The sequence below is a fragment of the Mytilus californianus genome, unplaced genomic scaffold (assembly GCF_021869535.1).
Source record: "Mytilus californianus isolate M0D057914Y unplaced genomic scaffold, xbMytCali1.0.p SCAF_12, whole genome shotgun sequence".
NCBI lineage: Eukaryota > Metazoa > Mollusca > Bivalvia > Mytilida > Mytilidae > Mytilus > Mytilus californianus.
Genome location: NW_026262604.1, coordinates 18,135,884 through 18,158,578, shown reverse-complemented (window position 1 = coordinate 18,158,578; position 22,695 = coordinate 18,135,884). Strand labels below are relative to the sequence as shown.

General features: G+C 32.7%; 1 protein-coding gene across 1 annotated transcript in view; it reads right to left on the bottom strand.

Annotated features, from left to right (window-relative positions):
• Positions 1–992: 992 nt before the first annotated feature.
• Positions 993–22,695, bottom strand: part of LOC127722318 (blastula protease 10-like) — an 83,801-nt gene continuing 62,098 nt past the window's right edge. Inside the window, exons 8-18 of the mRNA XM_052229206.1 lie at positions 17,272–17,410; positions 15,602–15,677; positions 13,428–13,619; positions 11,958–12,096; positions 9,865–9,987; positions 6,479–6,585; positions 5,430–5,721; positions 4,379–4,458; positions 3,115–3,241; positions 1,603–1,769; positions 993–1,076 (exon numbers count right to left, since the gene is read on the bottom strand). Coding sequence (XP_052085166.1) covers positions 993–1,076; positions 1,603–1,769; positions 3,115–3,241; positions 4,379–4,458; positions 5,430–5,721; positions 6,479–6,585; positions 9,865–9,987; positions 11,958–12,096; positions 13,428–13,619; positions 15,602–15,677; positions 17,272–17,410 — 1,526 coding nt within the window. The remainder of the gene's footprint in view (positions 1,077–1,602; positions 1,770–3,114; positions 3,242–4,378; positions 4,459–5,429; positions 5,722–6,478; positions 6,586–9,864; positions 9,988–11,957; positions 12,097–13,427; positions 13,620–15,601; positions 15,678–17,271; positions 17,411–22,695) is intronic.

The window sequence follows — 22,695 nt, the reverse complement described above, 5'->3', positions numbered from 1 at the left end:
TACCCCTATTGTACCCCTACTGTGAAGATATTAAAATCAGTCACAGAATAAAAATAAGGAATATTGACAGCAAAACATAAATAATTCTAATTTTTGGACAGAACATTTTGCCAAAACAGATATTAACTATAACAATAAAAATATTGAGACATTCAAATGTTTAGTAAAAACAAGACACATGTAGCACTATGAAAGCTGAACTCTGGTTGTTCAAACAGTATTCCAATATGAAGAGTCCTTCCAAATTGGCAATAATTCAGTGAAACAATTGAAGGTATGTTCAGTTCATTGAATTATGCATTTATTAACAAAAGTTGCAATATAAGGTTCACCAACAATGAGCTCTCCAGTCTTCCCTGCAAGAAAAAACAATGCCATTTAGGAAGCATACATTAATATTTATACTATTCTTTTTATACAAAAGCACACATTGATATATGTTTATGTACATAAGATTTAGTGGCAAATTTTTAATTATTTTGTTTTAGAATAAAAACACTAAAAAAAACAAAGCAGTTAACGGTAGTAGGGAGCTACTACAAAGAAAAACAACATCACAAATTTGATTTTTTCAGCAGCATATGAATCATTCTAATACTTCCTTCCAGGAAACTTACATGTGACTTTCGTTTGCTAATTTAATAAATGTTTGGATACAGTTTTTGTGCAACACAAGGTGATGACAAACATGAAAGTACACAAAATATCTCTGGCTATCCTGTCATACAAAACTGAAATCTATGGGTTGTTTTACCAGTTACTTTTGTGTTGAATTATTCAAATCTATTGTGAAATCATTTATTTTCACAGATTAGGGAAAAACTAACTTTGCAGATATTTGATATGTTGGTTTTGCAAAAATCTGCAAACATAGAAAATTGGTGCTTTAATAAACATTAAAATTTATGGTTCACCTTTACTGATGTTTATATCCAACAACATTGGTCTCCCATGAATAATACGGAGTACACAGTATATAATACTTACAAACATTAACAGCCACCATCCTTCAAAATTATGTCATCTACTGCTATATCACTAGTATAATCTGATCCTGTTTTGGCAACAATTAGAATCTGTAAACAAAGACAAGAATGAAAAGATAAATACTGACAATTTAGAAAATGTATATGTTTAATAGAAAAGAAAGGATATGGGGCATCCATCAATAATGCAAAATCAGTACATGCATAGTAAAAAAACACAAAAGAAAAGGAACTGCTGTTCTTGATCTCTAAGTCACAGTGAAACCTTCAACATGGAGCAATAAATCTGGCAAAGAAATCAGATATTCACTACATTTATTATTATGATTCCTAATAAGGTTATGGATTATACCATATTTAATATCTGAAATTGGAACTATTTTTTCAATGATTAAGAACACAGTTGTATGCATCAGATATGTATCAAATCTAGTTTATAATCCTATTTTATCAAAGCAAAATATAGCTTAAGCATCAGTACAGGAAAAAGAGAATATTAAATTATGTTTCCTCTTATGCTCTCATTAAGCAGGGACTCAGTTTGCCATAATAGGATCAGTTCACAAAATATAGTTCTAGAATTATAGCCGATTTATGAAAACTATCCTGAACTTACAAGATCGCCTGTCTCAGCTTTGATGTCAACTTTGGCTTTTTTCCAACTATCTCCCTGATTTCCTTGTGCCGTCCAAAGTTTATATATATAGTCTGCATCCTCCCTTTGTATTCTCAAGTTGCCCATATCACTTCCAGACAAGTAATAGGCAAAGCTTAGGCAATAATCTGAAATAGTAATAGGCAAAGCTTAGGCAATACTCTGAAATTGTAATAGGTAAAGCTTAGGCAATAATCTGAAATTGTAATAGGCAAAGCTAAGGCAATAATCTGAAATTGTAATAGGCAAAGCTTAGGCAATAATCTGAAATTGTAATATGAAAAGCTTAGGCAATAATCTGAAAATGTAATAGGCAAAGCTTAGGCAATACTAAACTAGTGATGCTACATTTCAAGTTTTCTTGTCATGTTTTGTGGGTTTTTTTTTATTGTCTTTTGGTCAAGTCTTTTCTTAAATTTCAACTAAGTACAAATTTTATATAGGTTGATATGTAGATTTTGGTAAAACCACAAAATCAAATATCTATGAAACTACAATTTTTTCTCCATCCATATTAACATCTGTCCAACGGGTAGGTCAGAGAGTGACAACATTATGCAGTAGATATCTCATTTCTTTTTTCGCTCACAAGGCTTGTATTTCCAATACCATTTGAAAAAGCATTTTGTTTTCAAATTTTTCAAAATCTAAAGTTAAGTGTAGGGAAAAGTAGGTTGTGGACAAATGAAAAGAAAAAGTCCATTTAGGCTACTGGGGATTCATTATTATTCGTTAGATACCAGTTTTTAATTTTGTAGGTGAATGAAGGTCAATCACAAATTTAAATCTTCAACGAAGTACAAATTTTACTTAGGCTTGTATACAGACTTAAGCAAAACCATGCAATCAAATATCTAAAAAAATACAAATTTTCCTTAATATACTTAAATTGATATCCACTAAAATAAATGAATCCACAGTTTATAGTGTTATTTTTTTCATTTCTAATTCCAGATTGAATTTCGTATCACATGAACATTTTCTCATCCTCATATGGATGTAATATTTGTGATTGGACATTTATCACCAAAAACATCAAACCATCTATTCCTAAAATCAAAGTGCTTGAAAGCACTGAGAGGTAAAGATTGCTTTAATTTATCAGTGGGAGGCAAAATTAAACATTGCATTGTATAAAGCATTGATTGTAGTGTATTCAACTATAATCATAGACAAAGGAAGATAACTCCAATTTTAAAAATTACTTTAACAATGACATCATTGATCATGTTGATATTTTAGAACAAATATTAGATTCCTACACCTTGCACAAATTATGTAATATTCGTGAAAAGTATACCATCATTTTGTAACATGAATATCTGATCATATATTTCATCGATAAACTTCTGGAAATGTTCATGGATAGGATGATAAGATCAATGCACTATATTTTGTGTATATCAAAAGTAGTGATGATCCTTGGAAGATTTAGATATTTCATGTAATCTTTACCCAAAAATAAAAACATACCCATGGTTGATGGAAATTTATATGTCATTTTAGCAGGCTGATGGTCCTTTCCATTACTTCCATCCACATAGGCATAAAACTGTCCACGATATGCTTTTGATGGACCATAGTCTGATGGTGATCTACCCTATAAGGAATATAAAATGGAGTGCAGGATTTAGGCCAAAAATAAAATCTAAATTGTTTGATGTTGCCTACCTACCCATCTAAAAACATGAAAAAGGCAACCTCCCTATGCAGTACCTGAACAATTTGATGACTTACAATGTTTTTTCAAAGATTTTGTCCTGCTCTTACATTGTTTTCTTGTCTAAAACAGGAAACAAATGTTGGTGGCCCAAAAAATAATAAAATCCCTACCTACCTACCCAACCCCTCACTCAAGGCATGGGTAGGCAACATCAAACAAAGATTTTTTTAAGGGTGGCCTTACATAAATTCAGATTAATATAATAACGCAAATTTTTGGCCTAAAAATATCAACCTACAACATACTTTTTAGGCATGTCCCTAGTCACTTTTTATAGACTGTCCCTAGTCACAGTCACTTTTTATAGACTGTCCCTAGTCACAGTCACTTTTTATAGACTGTTCCTAGTCACTGTTTATAGACTGTCCCTAGTCACTTTTTATAGACTGTCCCTAGTCACTTTTTATAGACTGTCCCTACTCACTGTTTATAGACTGTCCCTAGTCACTTTTTAAAGACTGTCCCTAGTCACTTTTTATAAGACTGTCCCTAGTCACTTTTTATAGTCTGTCCCTAGTCACTTTTTATAGACTGTCCCTAGTCACAAGCCTAAAATGTCGGAGTTGTTTTTGTTGCTGTCTGTCTATGATTTGTTTTGTAGGTAATTTGGGTTTTTTTTGTTAATTGTTTAATCATAAATCAGGCTATTGTTTTTTTTTTATTTGAATTTTCTTACATTTTGTCATGCTTGAGTTTTTTATTGCAGATTATTTGGTATGGGTTTAGCTTATTTATGAAGGCTGTATGAAAACCTATAGTTGCAAAAATTTGGAAAAGTCGTTTGGACTCTGATAGTTGTCTCATTGGCAATCATACCATATCTTATCTTATAATCATGTTGATCAATTTGATAACTTTACCAGTGTCTCAACCATGATATTTACCTGTGCACTTTATCTCAACAATTATATAAACCTGTCCGATATATATCTCAACCATGATATTTACCTGTGAGCTATATATTAACAATTACATAAACCCGTCAGATATGATATTTCAACCGTGACATTTTACCTCTCCGAGAAACCAATTGCCATCATCTTCAAAGAAACAATCCTCATCCTCATTCTCAAATGTACAGATCAGTTTTTTCTCTAAAATAAATTAACACAGAGATATGTCTCGCCTTTTTGTAATTTTGATAATGCAAATGTTGAAATTAGAATACCAATACTTTAACATGTAAGTTATGCAAATATTCAAAGTCAATGAACCATGACTGAAGGTACATGGCTAAACAATTTCCATGGAAATAAGATGTGTCAATGCTAATACACCTGCATACCAAATACCATTGACTTGTCATAAGTCCTTCCCTTTAAACAAACCTAAACACAAAAAATAACTTGTAAAATATGTAAAAGTTTCAAGGTCAATGAACCATGATGAGGGGCAGGCTATATAATTTCCACCGAAATGAGACTTGCAATTGCCAATAAATTTGCAAAAAAATTTAATTGACTTAATTAACATTAGTGGTTCATCTTAAACTGATCTAACCACAAACTAACACATGTAAACTAGGCAAAAGTTTCAAAGTCAATAGACCATGACTGAGGGGGTGGGATCAAATATTCTCTTATTCATGGAAATGAGATATGCCAATGCTTATACAACTGCATACCAAATATGATTGACCTACCTTGAAATATTAAGGCGTTTTAAAGCAGACTATATTGTAGGGGTTTTGCTCATTGATGAAGGCCTTAAGGTGACGTATAGTTGCTTTGATTCACATCATTCGGATGAATAGTTATCTCATTGGCAATCATGGCACATCTCGATCATTATCATATTGTATGCAGAAATTGTTGAAATCACTAATTCTATACTGTAAACCAACTTAATTTTCACAGAATGTTTATTTCGCGTAAAGCCATTTTCAGCAGATCTATTTTCACGGTTTTCTAATATTCTTGATGTATTTATGTGAAAGAAGTCCCAGAGTTATATAATGGGGACAATTTATTTTTCGCGTTTTTTTTCTACTCGCGAAAGTCAATTTAACATTAAATTGCTCATGAAAGTTAGTTGTTTTACAGAAATTCTCAGTTTTTCTTCTTACCTTTTCTATCAGCTGTGGCAATACCTTTGCTAATAGCTGTGGTGCTGATACTGAACCCTTTCCCTGGATCTTTATCCTCTGCAAATTTAGCATCCAACCTCAGCATCATCAAGTTAGATTCCCCATATGGTGTTGTAGTCCAGGTCTTTCCTTTAATCTTACCACAAATCTTCACTCCAAGTTGACCAATCAGATTGTAACGAATCTCCATCCAATGGTAGCATCTTTTAAGACTGTTGTATGGCAGATTAAGATTATCTACTGTCAACTTTACTAACATATTAGCTGGAGCCTAAATCCGAAAAAAAGAAAAAAATATCGACTCTACCTTCCACACCACAGTGATAATTAAAGAAAGGGGTCAAAGGACATTTTTTAGGAATTCATGTTCGCGGGAATTCAGGAGCAGCCAGATATTTCTTCTAGAATTCACGAAGTCAGGGTTTTTAACTATATCATGATGCTGGAACAGACATGTCATTTTCAACAGAATTCAGGACTTGACATTTAGTAAATTTCTACAGAATCTACCCCGTCACTATGGTATTTGTCCAATCAAGATAGTTACAATATGAAAATTAAACTATCAAGAGTCGATATATCAATGAGGTAAAGAGCTCAAGGTAGAAAAATTAATCTTTCTCTAAAGATACAATAGAAAATTCCTATTGCAATGTTGCAAATGAATATGGTGGGAATTTACATGTGACAAATTTAATCAATGTGGGGCTTATCAAACTGGTTTAAACTGATTAATATGCATTCAGAGTTAGAGAAAAGCTAAAACGGTTCATTCATTTTAATAAATGTTATATATGGCATATATATGTTGCTCAATCTTTATTTGTCTGTGTCTTGTTTTGTTAACATTTTTCTGTTATATTTTTCTTCAGGCCTGATCATGTCCTCTGGCTTTCTACGACTTATGATTCTTGTTTGTCTGAATTGATATCCTTGTACATTTTATCTTTGTTGGGTTGACGACAACTTCATATCCTTAATAGGTATATGATATTATATAGATATAGTATGAAATTCACTTTATGTACCTTTATCAACCAGGTACACATTGTTCCGGCAGGATAGGGTGAAGGCCAGTTAGGTGTTCTTATCTCTGTGACCTTTGACTCTGATACATCAACAATGCCTCCACACGCTAAAATAATATAAAAATAAGAATTCTGAGAGTATTGCCTGGCAATACAAAGTCCCTTACATGTTAAAAATTCAAGCATGATGAAAAAAAGTGTGGAAAACTGATTATTTAAGTGAATTTTTTAAGTCCAAGGACCATAACTCTGCCTAAAATCATCAGACCGGAACAAAATTCAAAATTAATCTGTAACTTGTCATGATAAAACAATACACCAAACATCAGGTCAATATCTTCAAGCATGAAGAAAAAAAGTGGTAAACTGATTTGCCGGACTGACGGATGGACAGACAGACAGACAGACAGACAGACAGACAGACGGAGTGCAAACCTAAAGTCACCTTCAACTTCGTCAGTAGGGGACTTATAAGATGTGGTATGATTGCAAATGAGACAACTCTCCACCAGAGATCAAATGACATATTAATTAACAATTATACAACTATAGGTCACCATATGGCCTTCAAAAATGAGTAAAACCCATACTGCATGGTCAGCTATAAAAGGCCCTATAATGACAAACGTAAAACAATTCAACATGAGAAAACTAACAGCCTGGTAACCATTTGATGATTAAAGTTAATTTACAGTATCAATTACTTTTAAACCAGCATATCTTATGATCATCCGAAATTAGAAACCCCGTCCGTAATTGTAGTATGTCAAATCTTAATGTTTTTTTTTTGAATGGCTCATCTATGATTTTTTTTTTGTTAAATTTGATTCACAACTTTTATAGGACTCTGGACCATTAAGAGCTTATTATATTGTTTAGACACATGCACCCAGAGGAAGATCAAAGAGTTTTGACCGGGGGCAAAACAATTTTTGGACGATTTTATGCTAAAAAACAATAAATTTTCTTGTCAAAGGGGTGTACACCTTCTATGCCAACCCCCTACTGAATCTGCCACTAGACACCTGTACTTTTGATGAAGACTATGTTGCCCTCTAGTGGTCTTACTTTGTTGTTGGGTTGCTATCTCATTGATGTATACCACAAGATATCATTAATATTCTAATAAATAGAACTCTTTAATATAGGTCCATATCAATAATACTACATGTATTTGCACATTTTTTGAAGCTACCCCTATATTAAAAGCTCAATGCCACAAAATTTGAAATAACAAGAATGTGTTCATAGTACAGGGATGCCCCACTCACACTATCATTTTCTATGTTCAGTGGACCTTGAAATTGGGGTAAAAACTCTAATTTGGTATTAAAATTAGAAAGATCATATCATAGGGAAAATGTGTACTAAGTTTCAAGTTGATTACACTTCAACTTCATCAAAAACTACCTTGACCAAAAACTTTAACCAAAAACTTTAACCTGAAGCGAGACAGACGGAGAGACGAACAAATGAATGGACGGACCAACAAATGAATGGATGGACGAACAAAAGGAGGGAGGGAAGAACAAAAGGAGGGATGAACGGACGCACAGAAAAAAAGTGGTAAACTGATTTGCCGGACTGACGGATGGACAGACAGACAGACAGACAGACAGACAGACAGACGGAGTGCAAACCTAAAGTCACCTTCAACTTCGTCAGTAGGGGACTTATAAGATGTGGTATGATTGCAAATGAGACAACTCTCCACCAGAGATCAAATGACATATTAATTAACAATTATACAACTATAGGTCACCATATGGCCTTCAAAAATGAGTAAAACCCATACTGCATGGTCAGCTATAAAAGGCCCTATAATGACAAACGTAAAACAATTCAACATGAGAAAACTAACAGCCTGGTAACCATTTGATGATTAAAGTTAATTTACAGTATCAATTACTTTTAAACCAGCATATCTTATGATCATCCGAAATTAGAAACCCCGTCCGTAATTGTAGTATGTCAAATCTTAATGTTTTTTTTTTGAATGGCTCATCTATGATTTTTTTTTTGTTAAATTTGATTCACAACTTTTATAGGACTCTGGACCATTAAGAGCTTATTATATTGTTTAGACACATGCACCCAGAGGAAGATCAAAGAGTTTTGACCGGGGGCAAAACAATTTTTGGACGATTTTATGCTAAAAAACAATAAATTTTCTTGTCAAAGGGGTGTACACCTTCTATGCCAACCCCCTACTGAATCTGCCACTAGACACCTGTACTTTTGATGAAGACTATGTTGCCCTCTAGTGGTCTTACTTTGTTGTTGGGTTGCTATCTCATTGATGTATACCACAAGATATCATTAATATTCTAATAAATAGAACTCTTTAATATAGGTCCATATCAATAATACTACATGTATTTGCACATTTTTTGAAGCTACCCCTATATTAAAAGCTCAATGCCACAAAATTTGAAATAACAAGAATGTGTTCATAGTACAGGGATGCCCCACTCACACTATCATTTTCTATGTTCAGTGGACCTTGAAATTGGGGTAAAAACTCTAATTTGGTATTAAAATTAGAAAGATCATATCATAGGGAAAATGTGTACTAAGTTTCAAGTTGATTACACTTCAACTTCATCAAAAACTACCTTGACCAAAAACTTTAACCAAAAACTTTAACCTGAAGCGAGACAGACGGAGAGACGAACAAATGAATGGACGGACCAACAAATGAATGGATGGACGAACAAAAGGAGGGAGGGAAGAACAAAAGGAGGGATGAACGGACGCACAGATCGAAAAAACATAATGCCCCTAAGTGGGGCATAAAATGCAGCATGGTATAATTTTTCCTTTATAAGAAAATATAGTATGCTTTCACAGTAACTGCATCAGAAAATGGTTGGGGTGCATCTTAATTAAAGAGTTCATCTGATTTTTATCAATAATTGTTTCCCCTTACTGGATGAAGTATTTCTTGTTTGGGCATAGTCTCCCTTTACCTGATGTATCTTGTTTGGCAATTGTCCACCATATATACCTGATGGTGTGGTGTACATATTATTTGGCAATTGTCTCCCCTTTATACCTAATGGTGAACATATTGTTTGGCAGTTGTCTCCCCTAAATTACCTGATGATGTTTCTACTGTTTGGCAGTAGTCTCCCCTTACCTGATGATGTTTGTACTGTTTGGCAGTAGTGTACTCCCCTTACCTGATGATTTTTCTACTGTTTGGCAGTTGTCTCCCCTTACCTGATGATGTACATATTGTTTGGCAGTAGTCTCCCCTTTATATCTGATGATGTTTCTTTTGTTTGGCAATTGTCTCCCCTTTATACCTGATGCTGTACCTATTGTTTGGCAGTTGTCTCCCCTTACCTGATGATTTTTCTAGTTTGGCAGTTGTCTCCCCTTACCTGATGATGTTTCTACTTTTTGGCAGTTGTCTCCCTTTAGACCAGGTGGACAGAAACATTTACAGTTGTGGTCAACAAATCCACCGTTTTCACATTTTGGTCTGGACAATCCTTTACAATGAGCTGGAAATGTAAACGAGTATAAGCATTATGATTATTTATATGACAGAGACCAATATTATTATTGGGTTATTCCATTGCAATGGATAGGGAGGACAGGAAGGGATATTCAATTTTTGGAACAAGGTTATATGTCATATATGGTTGTTTATCCATTTGAAGTAAGGAAAATTATTCAAGTAATTGTTGGTTCAGTTGCTATATCAATATCTTCCTACCATCACACACCGATTTGAATGGAATAGTTCTCGTTCTTGAGACTTGATCGACAAAAAGTCTTGTCAAAAGTGATCCAGAGTTTATTGTGACATTAAAACCTTGATAAAAGAATACTATAACAATAATTTGCAGTATATAGGTGTATATTAATAATATAGCACATTAATTCACTGATTATTGTTAAGATTTATGAAAAATACAGGTTTTCTCCCCTTTTAAGGATAAGGTTTTTTGGCATTTATTTTGGGGGTAAAAGTTAACTTATGAAATAAATTATTAAATTTTGTTGCTTTTGACATGTTAACTATATATAATTTGGAATTTTCAGTTATTCTAAATTTCTTTAGAGGATACTGCTTAACCAATCAGCTTAAAGTATTTTGAATCCTTGTCGGGTTTGGCTCAATTTTTTGTCCTATTTGGTTTTATTGGCTATTCAATGTTTGTTTACTATTTTCAAATATTTTGGCATCAAGCATCACTGAAGAGACATTGATTGTTGAAATGCACATCTGGTGCAGTAAAGTTAATTAACTGTTTATTTTTTAAGAAGAAAAAAATTCTATGATCTTAAAGTCATCTTATGCATATTTAATATGTTCACAAAAAAATTCCATAACTATTCAAATTCTGTATAAATGTAAAACATATAGATTTTTCATAGGAAATCATTTAAAAAATAAATGGAGAATGTGTCCATGTGACAAAAATGATGCCACCTCTTGCATATAACGTTATAAAGGGACGTAACTCAAGAACGACAAAAGTGACACAACCCAAATTTCAAACTTGATCTGTGATTTGCGGTAATCAGCACTGTGTACAAGTTTCATAACATTCCCTTGATGCAAACTAAAGTTAGAGAATAGAAACTAATTTTGGGACGTACGGAAGGACAAACAAGGGCAACACTTAATGCCCCCTCTTCTGCCGCAGGGCCATAGAAAAAAAAAATTGAAAAACATTGTAACATTAATATTGTCCTTTTGCCAAGTTTTTTCCCTTTGAAAAGTTCTAAAACTGATAAAAAGTCAGCAACTTAACAATCGACCATTGTCATATGGAATAACTTTTTTAATTCCAAGATAACGAAAAACAAGTCCTTTTTCATGTTATAACTATAGATCTCCATCAGGTTTAAATTTGTATTCCAAATTATGTTTAAAGAGGCAAATCTAGGTGAACATGGTTAAGGGCCACAACTCTAAAACATCTCAAATGTTTGGGTCAAGCATTTTCAAATAAAATATTCTGTGCTTATCAGACTAAAACAAATTATCCAACTTGTTTCAAATGAAAGCTTGAAAAAGCATTGATAGGACATACTAATGCAAACATACTACTGATATAAAACGTAATAATCTTTTACTCATGTCTATACCTACTTAATATGAAATATACCTTTGAAGAACAAAAGATTAACTCTTAGAAAATATCAATGAAGTTTGAAAAAAATAGAAATAAAAAAAAAATATAACAAAAGTTATCAGGAGTTGTCTCCCATTAGACCTAGGACTACAAAATTCTGTAATTTCTCCAGGTCATAGTGGCTTCCAAAATAACGTTATTTTTTGTCAATAACATGGTGTATAATTATATTTACTTTGTTTGAATGTGTATTCATGTTTTTATTTTAAATGTACTTTAATCATTCTAATCATTTACTGTGCTTTATTTTAAAATTCATTTGATTGTATAGCTAAAATTTTGGGCACCTTGATTGGTTAATAAAATTATCTTATCTTATCTTATACCTGCACATTGATATGCATCAGTGATATCAGCCACATCATAGAAATCCAGTCCAGCCTCTAGGTCAGCTAGAAATTCAAGTTTTTTCTCAACAAGCTCCATAGTTTTGGATACTGTACCTCCAGTTTTTTTCCCAAATGACTAAAAAATATAGCAAGACTTAAACTGTTTGCTTAGCCAGACTTATAAAGTCCTCCTCCCTACATCCTACTGATGTTTGAGTATGTGTCACATAAAGGCAAGTATGCCACCATGACATATGCAAGTGATTGAAATACAGGGAATCAAAGAAGTTAATAATCTAGTTTGGATTTTTTTCAAGTTTTTAATTGATTTGATGTTCATTGTGACAGATAAACAGACAGATACAGGCTGGCAGAAACGAACAGAGACAGGCCAACAGACAGACAGACAGACAGACAGACACAGAACAGTGACAGACAGACAGACAGTGACAAACAGAGACAGATAGAGAGAGACAGGGTGACAGACAGACACTCAACAGACAGACAGACAGAACAGACAGACAGACAGACAGAAACAGAACAGACAGAGACAGGACAGAGACAGGACAGACAGCACATACACAGGACAGACATAACAGACAGACAGAACAGACAACTCGGGATGTATTGTAAAAACAAGAACTCTCATTATGATATTTGATACATAAGTTTGTATAAAGCTTTTCCTGAAATCGCAATAAGTATATTCACATTTTTGTTCAGTCATCAAAAATCGAAATAATATTAATGCAATAATAAATGCGCAGAATAATTTCTAAATTTACAGTAACTGTTATTCAATTCACCTGCTCATCATTATGAGGTTTCTTATAGTATTATATTACAGCATAGGCAGCTAGCTTATCCATATTTGTCTGGTGTTTGACCTTCTACTTTGATATACTAGAAGATGCCCTCTAAGTAGCTGTACAATTGGGAAAATGTTGAAACACAGTTTTGCATTTCGCAGGCAGTACATCGACTGAGCATGCGTGAAAGTGTATACGACACGGATTGATAATGGTCTTCGAATTTGGAAATTTTCTCTAAAATTGGTGTTTTCTGTGGAAAAGATTGTTTCAAAGTAAAATTTATGAAGTACAAAACACTACATTTATATTAAGTCATATCACAAATATTTCAGAAGAGTTGCGGCTCAATGAAATCGGTCTCTTCCTTTAGTTTAAACATATTTATTTATAGTGGATTGGGAAACAATTTATTACAACTTATATCAATCCCTTTCCACTTTGCGGGTGCGAGTGCTGCCTTGTAGCTGCATTAGCCTACTCTTTTTCGAAATCTACAAGGGTGTCTTTTACGTGCAAGAGATATTGCTCTCTCTTAACACGGGTCAGCCATTTATCGTCCCCTTCCGACGAACCATACTCGCAAATGGTGTCAAGGGAGAGCCAAAAAATCAGTCCCTGAAATTTTCTTTTCCTTTAGTAGTATAGAAGTACTTACATACAGGTTATATTGCATAATTGATTCAGCATCGTAAGGCCGAGTATCTGAGGTATGTTCTTTAACAAATTGGTCATGCCCATCGGATTCAATATTTTTCTTAAAAATTTTGATGTGTTTATCTCTATCTGACCGGCTCTGTTCATGTTCCATCCCTATAGCATGCAAGATTTCATGTAGAACTATGGAATGCTGTATAAAAAAAAAAAATAAGATTCATGCATTTTATTGCAATTTAAATCAAAAGAACAGTTAGTGATCACGCTCACATCTCTTCCCCCCCACCCACCCCACCCCTCTATAGCATGCAAAAATTCATGTAGAACTATGGTATGCTGTATAAAAAAATAAGATTCATGCATTTTATTGCAATTTAAATAAAAAGAAGCTTTAGTGAGCACAATCACATCTCCTCCTCCCCCTTCCATCCCCACCCAATACAAAAAGGGCAAAAGGCTTATATTCATTTGATGGCGTAATTTTTTATTGTTTACTTTGAGAACCGATTATTTTTAATTATAATGATTTTGGACGGCAATATTGTATTTATGACCTTGACCTTAGATCTAGTGACATAAAATAAAGATATCCAAACTTAGGCAAAACCACAAATTAAAATATCCACCAAAATGAATGAATCCCCAGTATGTTTTAAGTGCCAATTTGCCAAAAAATCAGGCAGTGGTGAAAACATGACAAAACAAAAACCCACATATAGCGGATATGTTACTTATGTCGTAACAACAATCCTGTTCCCTTTTCAAAGGGAAATCTAGTGACAAAATATTACCTCCCCTGTAAACACTGAAAACTAGATCTTCTCAATGTTTGTCCCATATTAGCAAGGACACAATCATTTATGGATTCACGGAAAAAGGTTCTGGTAAATAGTAAACATTGATATAAATTGAAATAAAAACAAAACTTCCACTCAATGTTATCATTTTCCTCCTTACTAGTAGCCAATGATGAGTACAGCAGGCTATAGATGCTTGGAGTAAAATTGGATAAAATGTTGCAATGCGATTAAATTCCTAGAGTACCAACTTCAATTTATTTGTTTACTGTCTGTATATTTCTCTGGAACAAGCTTATTATTTCGTATATATATATATACAGCTAGATCAGAGAAAGTCAGGAAAAAAATTCCAAAGCAATGGATTGATATGCAGTAAAGATTGGCACTTTTTATATTAAGTTACTAAGCAAAATTAAACAGACCTTATCTTGATGTAAACATTGAATGTGAATAGATCAAGAAGACCGCAAATATGTGTACAAAACTTGAGCTGACCTTTCTAAAATTTGTATACAAAATAGTATAAAGATACCCACTTTACAAAAAAAGTTATATTTAATTTTTTAACCTGTACAGACATGTAGTCTTTTAAATGTTTATATTCACAAAAAACAATTGTTCTCTATTAAATATACATGGGACAAGAGCAGACCGGTGTGCTCGATAACTTAGGTGTGAAAAAATAAGCATACTTTGGAAAATTGTAACATACTAAGGACTGTTTGAACACTCAGAAAATTGGTGACTTGAAAGATCTTTCGATTTTGAAAAAAAACATTTTTTCCTATTTTTTTTATATATATGCAGCTAAGATTTGCAGTTTTTAATATTGAATTTTCGCAAGCTTCTAAAGCAATTATCTTGATAAATACTGAACATCAAACATCGTGTGTTTGCACGTATATTTCTAATAACAGAGTTAAATAAATAATTTCTCTTAAATGTACAATTATTATTTAGAAATAACTTTTAAGCAGTATCGTCATCGGTATTGTTTCTCGACTATCATAAGAAGAGTGAATTTTCTTTTGTTTTCGTTCACTGGATATCCCACTGTTTTCAAGAATGTGACCTTTGGAATTAGACTAATTAACGGGTTTGTACTAACATGTCTCAGCAATACAACAGGTGTCACATGTGGAGCAGAATCTGCTTACCCTTCCAGAGCACCTGAGATCACCTCCAGTTGTTGGTGGGGTTCGTGTTGCTAATAGTCTGTATTTTTCTATGTTGTGTTTTTGCACTATTGTTTTGTCTGTTGTCTTTTTCTTTTTAAGCCGTGGTGTTGTCAGTTTATTTTCGATTAACGAGTTTGAATGTCCCTCTGGTATCTTTCATTCCTCTTCTATAAAAACTGCAATGAATTTAAACTTACATGCAGACAGCCTGGATTTTGTAAGGTCAGCTCTTGTTTACCAGATTTATGTCTTCCGACCCAGGATGAACATGAGCTAGAAAAAATTGTATAATTATATATAATTCTTATATGATTTGCATTTTGGGGAATACGTTGATATGATTGGTCGAGAGAACTTCCAGAAGTTGTTCTTGACGTTGTTTATTTTTCGATAGACGACGTTGACCGAACTTCTTTTCGTAACCAATGTAAACAAGATGGCGGCGATAATAACACAATCCGGCTCGACGTTGACCACATTTATTTTCACTTCGCGTTAATCTTTAAATTAAATTATAAACACAAAGTATTCATTTGAATGATAATAAGAGTTTTTGTAGTTTATATTTTATCAGATAGTAAATTTCACAGACTACATATTTTTGCATTAACCAATAAATATATTCGTGCGCGAGGCTAATTCAATGACACAAATATACAATTTATGTGTGAAAGAAATTACGAGTGTAGAAAAATAAATTCCTTATCTCCAATTTTAAAGAATTATAAGGATTAAACGCCTTTTTAAATGAATTTATTGGTGTATAAACTGGACCAAGTCACTCACAAACATATCATAAAAGTCCTTCGGACTTTTATTTGTTTGTGAGTGAATAGGTCGAGTTTATACACCAATAAATTCCTTTAACAAGGCGTTTAATCCTATAATAAATATTGGCCTAATTTTATACAGAAATAATAAGTTGAGCATTTCATTATAAATTTCTGACAGTGCGGTAAAGCAAAATCAAAACCCAAATTTTGTTTTTACATGGGAAGTCACAATAAATGCACTCACTTTAAAGGCCCTACTAACCGGTACAGTATTTTCTTGGAAAAATTGAATTTTAACCCGCCATAAAATTACAACATATGCAAGAACTAACTAAATAATTTACCACAATGTTTGTCTATATAAAACAACACTTTTAACGAAAATATTCTACTTGAACTTGCATTTGCTTAATATTTCAAACAAACAAATATGTGTTAAAATATGCAAAGATTGTCATTTTATGTAAAATAAATGGGGAATGTGTCCATGGGACACAGATGATCTCCCTGCTTGCATAAAACGTTATAAAGGAACATAAATCAAGAACAGTAAAAGTGACGCTACCCAAATTTTTATTGGATTTGAGTTTTGTGGTTATAAGCATTGTGTATAAGTTTCATAACATTTGGTTGAGGCAAACTTAACTTAGAGAACAGAAACAACAAATTCAGCAATTTTTCCATTTGTAAATATTTGGTAAAGTGGCATAACTCTAAAACGGTAAAATTGATATTATCAAAATTCCAACTTAATCTGTGTTATGTGGTAATAACCATTGTGTATAAGTTTCATAACATTTGGTTAAGGCAAACTTAAGTTAGAGAACAAAAATAAAAATTCAGCAATTTTTTCATTTGTGAAGGGGCATAACTATAGAACGGTAAAAGTGACACCACCAAAATTCAAACTTGATCTGTGTTTTGTGGCAGTTAGCATTGTTTATAAGTTTTATAACATTTGTTTGAGGCAAACTAAAGTTAGAGAACGGAAACCAATTTTGTGACCTACGTTTCGCACATATGTAGACGGACAAGAGTAAAACTTAATGCCATCGCAATAGCAAAATGCATATATACGAGCTGTAGTTTATTACGTTTTAGGAACAAATTCTAAGAAAGATTTGTGACCGATATCCTGTGTTTTAACGCTGCCTTTAGGAACTAGCTGTATACATGTCTTCTTTGCCAATTCTTCTATAGCCTTCTCAATTATCGCCTTCTCTTCAGAATTTGCTGTAAATGAACAAATGTTTGTAAAGTGTTAAAATTTTTATTAATAATTAATTTTAGAGAACATCACATTAGAATAATCGAAAGATTAAATTTAATATTGAAGGATGATTAGAGTGAAAAAATTAAAAAGGTAATTTGTCAAAATAAATGATATTGCAATAACACAGGGTAAATCAAAGCCTGTATAAGACTGTTAAGGAAGATTGCTAGCTACTCTGTTTCAAAATAACAAGCTTTTTAAAAGACTGTTATAAATTGAAAGTATATAAATAAAGGAACTAAAAAGCAGAAAAAATTGAAGAGACCGTGTGCTCTTGTTTTCCAGATATAAGCAATGAATTGAAAAAATGGCGGGAAATGATTCTCCATAGATTTTTAATGCATTTAACATTGGCACCTTTTTTCTTCAAAAACTATGAAAAAATAACCAGGATTTTATAAGATTTTCAAAAATGGTTTTTCAAACTATATGTTATAAAATAATGATAAATGGGGAATATGTCCATGGGACACAGATGATGCCCCCGTTTGCATACAATTTATAGGGTTATAATGGGACATAACTCAAGAACTGTAAAAGTGACGCTACCCAAATTTGTACTTGATCAGAGTTTTGTGGAAATGAGCATTGTGTATATGTTTCATAACATTTAGTTGTGGTAAACTTAAGTTAGATGACGGAAACAAAAAATTCAGCAATTTTTCCATTTGTAAAGGGGCATAACTCTAGAACAGGTTTTCTATTAGAAATTTTAATTTCCTGCCAAATTATTCCTGCTAATTTGAATATTCCTTGTAGGAATATACAATATTTCTATTAAGAAATTCCTGCTAATTTAAATTTTTCTGCTATTTTTTGTGTGGATTCCTACTATTGTCTGACTGGAATATCACTCTTTTTTTGGTAGGAATTCAATGCAATATTCCTATTATATTCCGTGTACATTCTGTGTGGAATATTTCATACAGGAATTGGTAAGTGTAATCAGAACGTGCAAATTGTGCTACTTTTAAACCAAATAATGTGAGATTAGATTACATTACTATAACGTGCATGGGTAGTGATTTTACGATATTTATGAACGAATGATAATTTCATGAATGAACAAGATCTAGAGCAAATTGACCTCTTTCAAAAAAAAAGACGAAATAAACAATATCCGTATAAGGGACAATTCAGTTAAATTATCAATATTAAATCAACAACTGACAGGATTCGATATTTTGTTGAAACATCAAGAACGAAATCGCAGGGATATTGCACTTTTTCATGTAAAGAAGTCTAGGACAAAACTAAGTAACTAGAATTTATTACGTAATTACAAAGTTTCCAAAGATAGTTTGAAAGTTCAACTTCACTGTGACACTGGCCGAGATGTGACGAATTCTGGTGTAATCGAATAGTGTCCTACTAGTCCGAAGCGGGCCATTAATCATCTCTAAACAATGGTCCATAACTGTTGGCAGTTTGAGGAGTAGACTTGCTATTGAATAATACTTGTATGAGGTTAATCGTCGGACAATGCAATTAACATCTGCAGGATACATGTTGATTAAGCCGTGGACATTGTCATTAATATTCGTGCACATTGTTATTCAGTGTCTTCAGGATACATGTACTCGTATCAGTTAATTTATATTTGAATACACCTTGGTAATTATTGTTATTTCACACCTTCATGACCTTGTGTTACATAATGCCTTCCAACGCAATAAGAACGAAAGTTCGGTAACATACGATAGTCCTTCTTCCTTTACGCTATTATAAATTCTGTAGTTCCTTGTTATTTTTTCGGTTACAATCACCACATATATAGTTAATAAAATTCGGCAAGTCCAACATCTGGATACATAGAGTTCATAAAGTTCAAAATCTGGATATATATACATATACAGACCTTCTAAATTTCAAACTGACCATTATTCCATGTGTTCATCGTGTATCGTGCGTGTACCAATCGTGCGCTCATCATTCATCGTTCCGTGTATTGTCCGTGTAATGTGCATGCATCGTTTATTCTTAATCGTGTATCGTGCGCTCATCAATCATTCATTCTTAACCGTGTATCGTGCGTTCACATGGTTCATCAATCATTCATTCTTAACCGTGTGTCGTGCGTTCGTCAATCGTGTATAACTGTGTACATCAGATAACGTGCATTTGTCAAACGTTCATCTCTTATCATGTAACGTTCATTCATTGCGGTTTTTATATTATAGTCGGTTATAGAGCTCATCAAAGCTTATATTTCATCTCACGGTTAAAGTGTATATATATGTTCCGACTTAAAATAAAATTTACATTCATACTTACTTTCTTGTGAACACTTAATTAACTTCAACGTACAGAACGTTCTTACAGATTCATGACTTTTTGTGTAAAATTTATTTATCATCTGTAAACATTTCGTGGTTAATCAGTGGATCTTGGCTGGGACTGACACATTTTAATATAATGATACATGTTCTACGTACAAACAATAACATGATGACATTTCTACGACAGAACAGTTAAAATTGGAATTTCTATTCAACTGAGGGAAATGGGCTTAACAATATACTGTTGGCCAACTGTTATTTGTTTAAAATATTCTGTCAATTAAAAACAAAAGTGCTTTTGCAAAATTTAGATGTGGGGTAGCTCCACTAAAAATAGAAACTGGAAAGTATGCAAGAAAAAAAGTCCACGAGATGACATGTGTTGTAGCTCTACTATTGAAGATGAACTTCGTGTCATTTTAAAATGCCAATTATATGTAGATTTAAGACAAATTATGATACATTAAGCTAAACATTTTAATGAACATTTTAACCTTTAATTATCAGATAGCGAAAAATTTATATTTAGTATTTAATATCGGCAATGTTGCTGCTATAGTTGCCAAAAACATCAACAATATTTTATTGAAAAGAAACGGCATTTTATTTCCCAGTTCTCAAAGAAAAAAAAAGTTTTATTTTCATATAGTACAGGTGGACACTGTAAATTTTAAATGTAAATGAGTAAATATATTGTGTCTTAAATGTCTCTCATTATTCTTTTTAAGATTGGTACATACAATGCAAATGTTTTAATGTTTTATGTTTATTTCTGTGATTCTCATTTTATGTTTGTATGTGGTGAGACTATATAATAAAATATTGAATCAGTATTGAATTAGCGTTCAACTTGAGTCATTTCTCCAATATTGAACTAGGCTAGATTATAATTCTTCGCTTATTTAGCAAATTCATATTCTACTAAGATATATTCAAACATTTAAGTTTTGATAAATACCATTACAAATATCATTTTTGTCTTTGTTTCTGATGGTCACATGCACGTTAGTTTATTTCACTGAGAAAAACCAATATACAAGATTGTCGGGTAAATGTATGTCTAAATGATTAATATCCGAAAAAATTATTCACAATAGTACTTTGTTAACCTTCTACATGTAGGATTATTAAAGAATGACGGATTTTTTTTTTAACCATGGGGGTATTTTTTGTTCCGTTACTGAGGACATTTTTTGTCCTATATGAATCCATATGACAAATTCGACTCCAATAAGGATAAATTTTGTCTCATAGAAAAATTGGTAGTTTTTATCCGATAGATTTTTTGTTCATTTTTTATCGGATATAAAAGATTGAAAACTACAAACAATTAATTGAAGTTTCGTATGCATCTATCAAGATCCAGCAACTTTTGACTAGTATAAAGGGTTGCCTTGGTTTTAAAGCTCAAAACGGTATTATTTGTTTTGCTTTACATTGGGTTAAATAATGAAATGTATGTTTCAGAAATTTACACAAGTTTGATTTCGGCGTTGACTCCCGGGGACACTGTCGTTTACAGTAAAAGACGAAAATCTACACATGTACGTTCTTATAAAAATTTAGTTGTGGTATGATTGTCAATGTTCATAATCATATCATAATTATTGTATTCCCCCTAAAAATCAATCTATAATATATGCCACTGGACGTTAAAGATCAACTATTAATTCATCCATCTTATCCTTTTAGTTTTGTGATAATTTGCATATCAAATACATGAAACAACTAGCAGATTTTCACTAAAGTTAGAAGGCCGATATTACTGCACATATAAAACTAAACTGGACCCCTGTTGTGTTCACTTATCGGTGCGAAGCTATAGATAGAACGGCGGACCAGTTAAATATAAAACAGACATTAACATCGATCCCTACGTTTTGATCCCCTCACAAAACAACACTTTATTAATTTCATGCATCCGTAACACTTTTCTGGATTTACTTTCACTAGGAACGCTCAATGCTAAATATTTGAAAGCCAAAGAATGTATAAAATAGATAGGAGTGTACAGCTATATGACCAATAAAGGACCTATACACATTCACAACATTCTGTGTATTTATGTGTCTGTCCAAAGTCAAAAGCACGTAGTTCAGTGGTTTTCGTAACATCAACTCAGTTATATACATGTATTTGGGGGTTTTTTGTGGCAAGAAAGCTTTGAAATAAAGTAGGCCGTTAGTTTGCTCAATTGAATTGTTTCATATTTTTTCATGTCGGGGCGGGGCCTTTAATAACCCTTTACAGTTTCCCTATTTTTTTCATTATTGAAGGTCGTATAGATATAACTGCTAACATTCCTCTTGATTTGAACTTTCTTGAATAGTTGACTCACTAGCAATCAGTATACCACATTTTCTTATTTTTACATAAGCCTTCAATCCATCAAAGGCAAATTTAGTCTGCTGTAGCTGAAACCTACGTTTCTTAAAAAAATCTAAATTCATATACTGACAATTTAAGAAATGTTTGTCATAGATATCTGTTCGTGATATAAGTATCAACGTATTTTAGCTATGAAGATGTGTAAACCCTTGAATAAACCTTATTTCTTTGGGCAATACCTACGAGGATTCAAATAATAAAAAACACTATCAGAAAATCGGAATAAACGTGTTTGCAACTATTAAAATCAAGTAAAAAGAAATGTATATATATATTTATCTTCCCTCCTATACATTTCTAGGAATATGAATGGCTAAAAGCGTCCGCGTGGAGACCGTGTATATTCCATATTAGGTTAGTAGGGAGGCGGGGCTTATTTCAATACACGGTTAGTAGTGGTGTTACGTCCCTTTATAAAAACAAAACGGTACTGAGAAAAAATCTTAAAGGTTTCAACCAAGGATTTGTATAGTGAGAAGGATTGGAATCTCGTGAACTATTTGCATTGCCTGTATTGAAATAAGCTGCGTATGATGAGATTTTGCGAGATTTACCGTGATGCATCTCGTTAGTCGTTT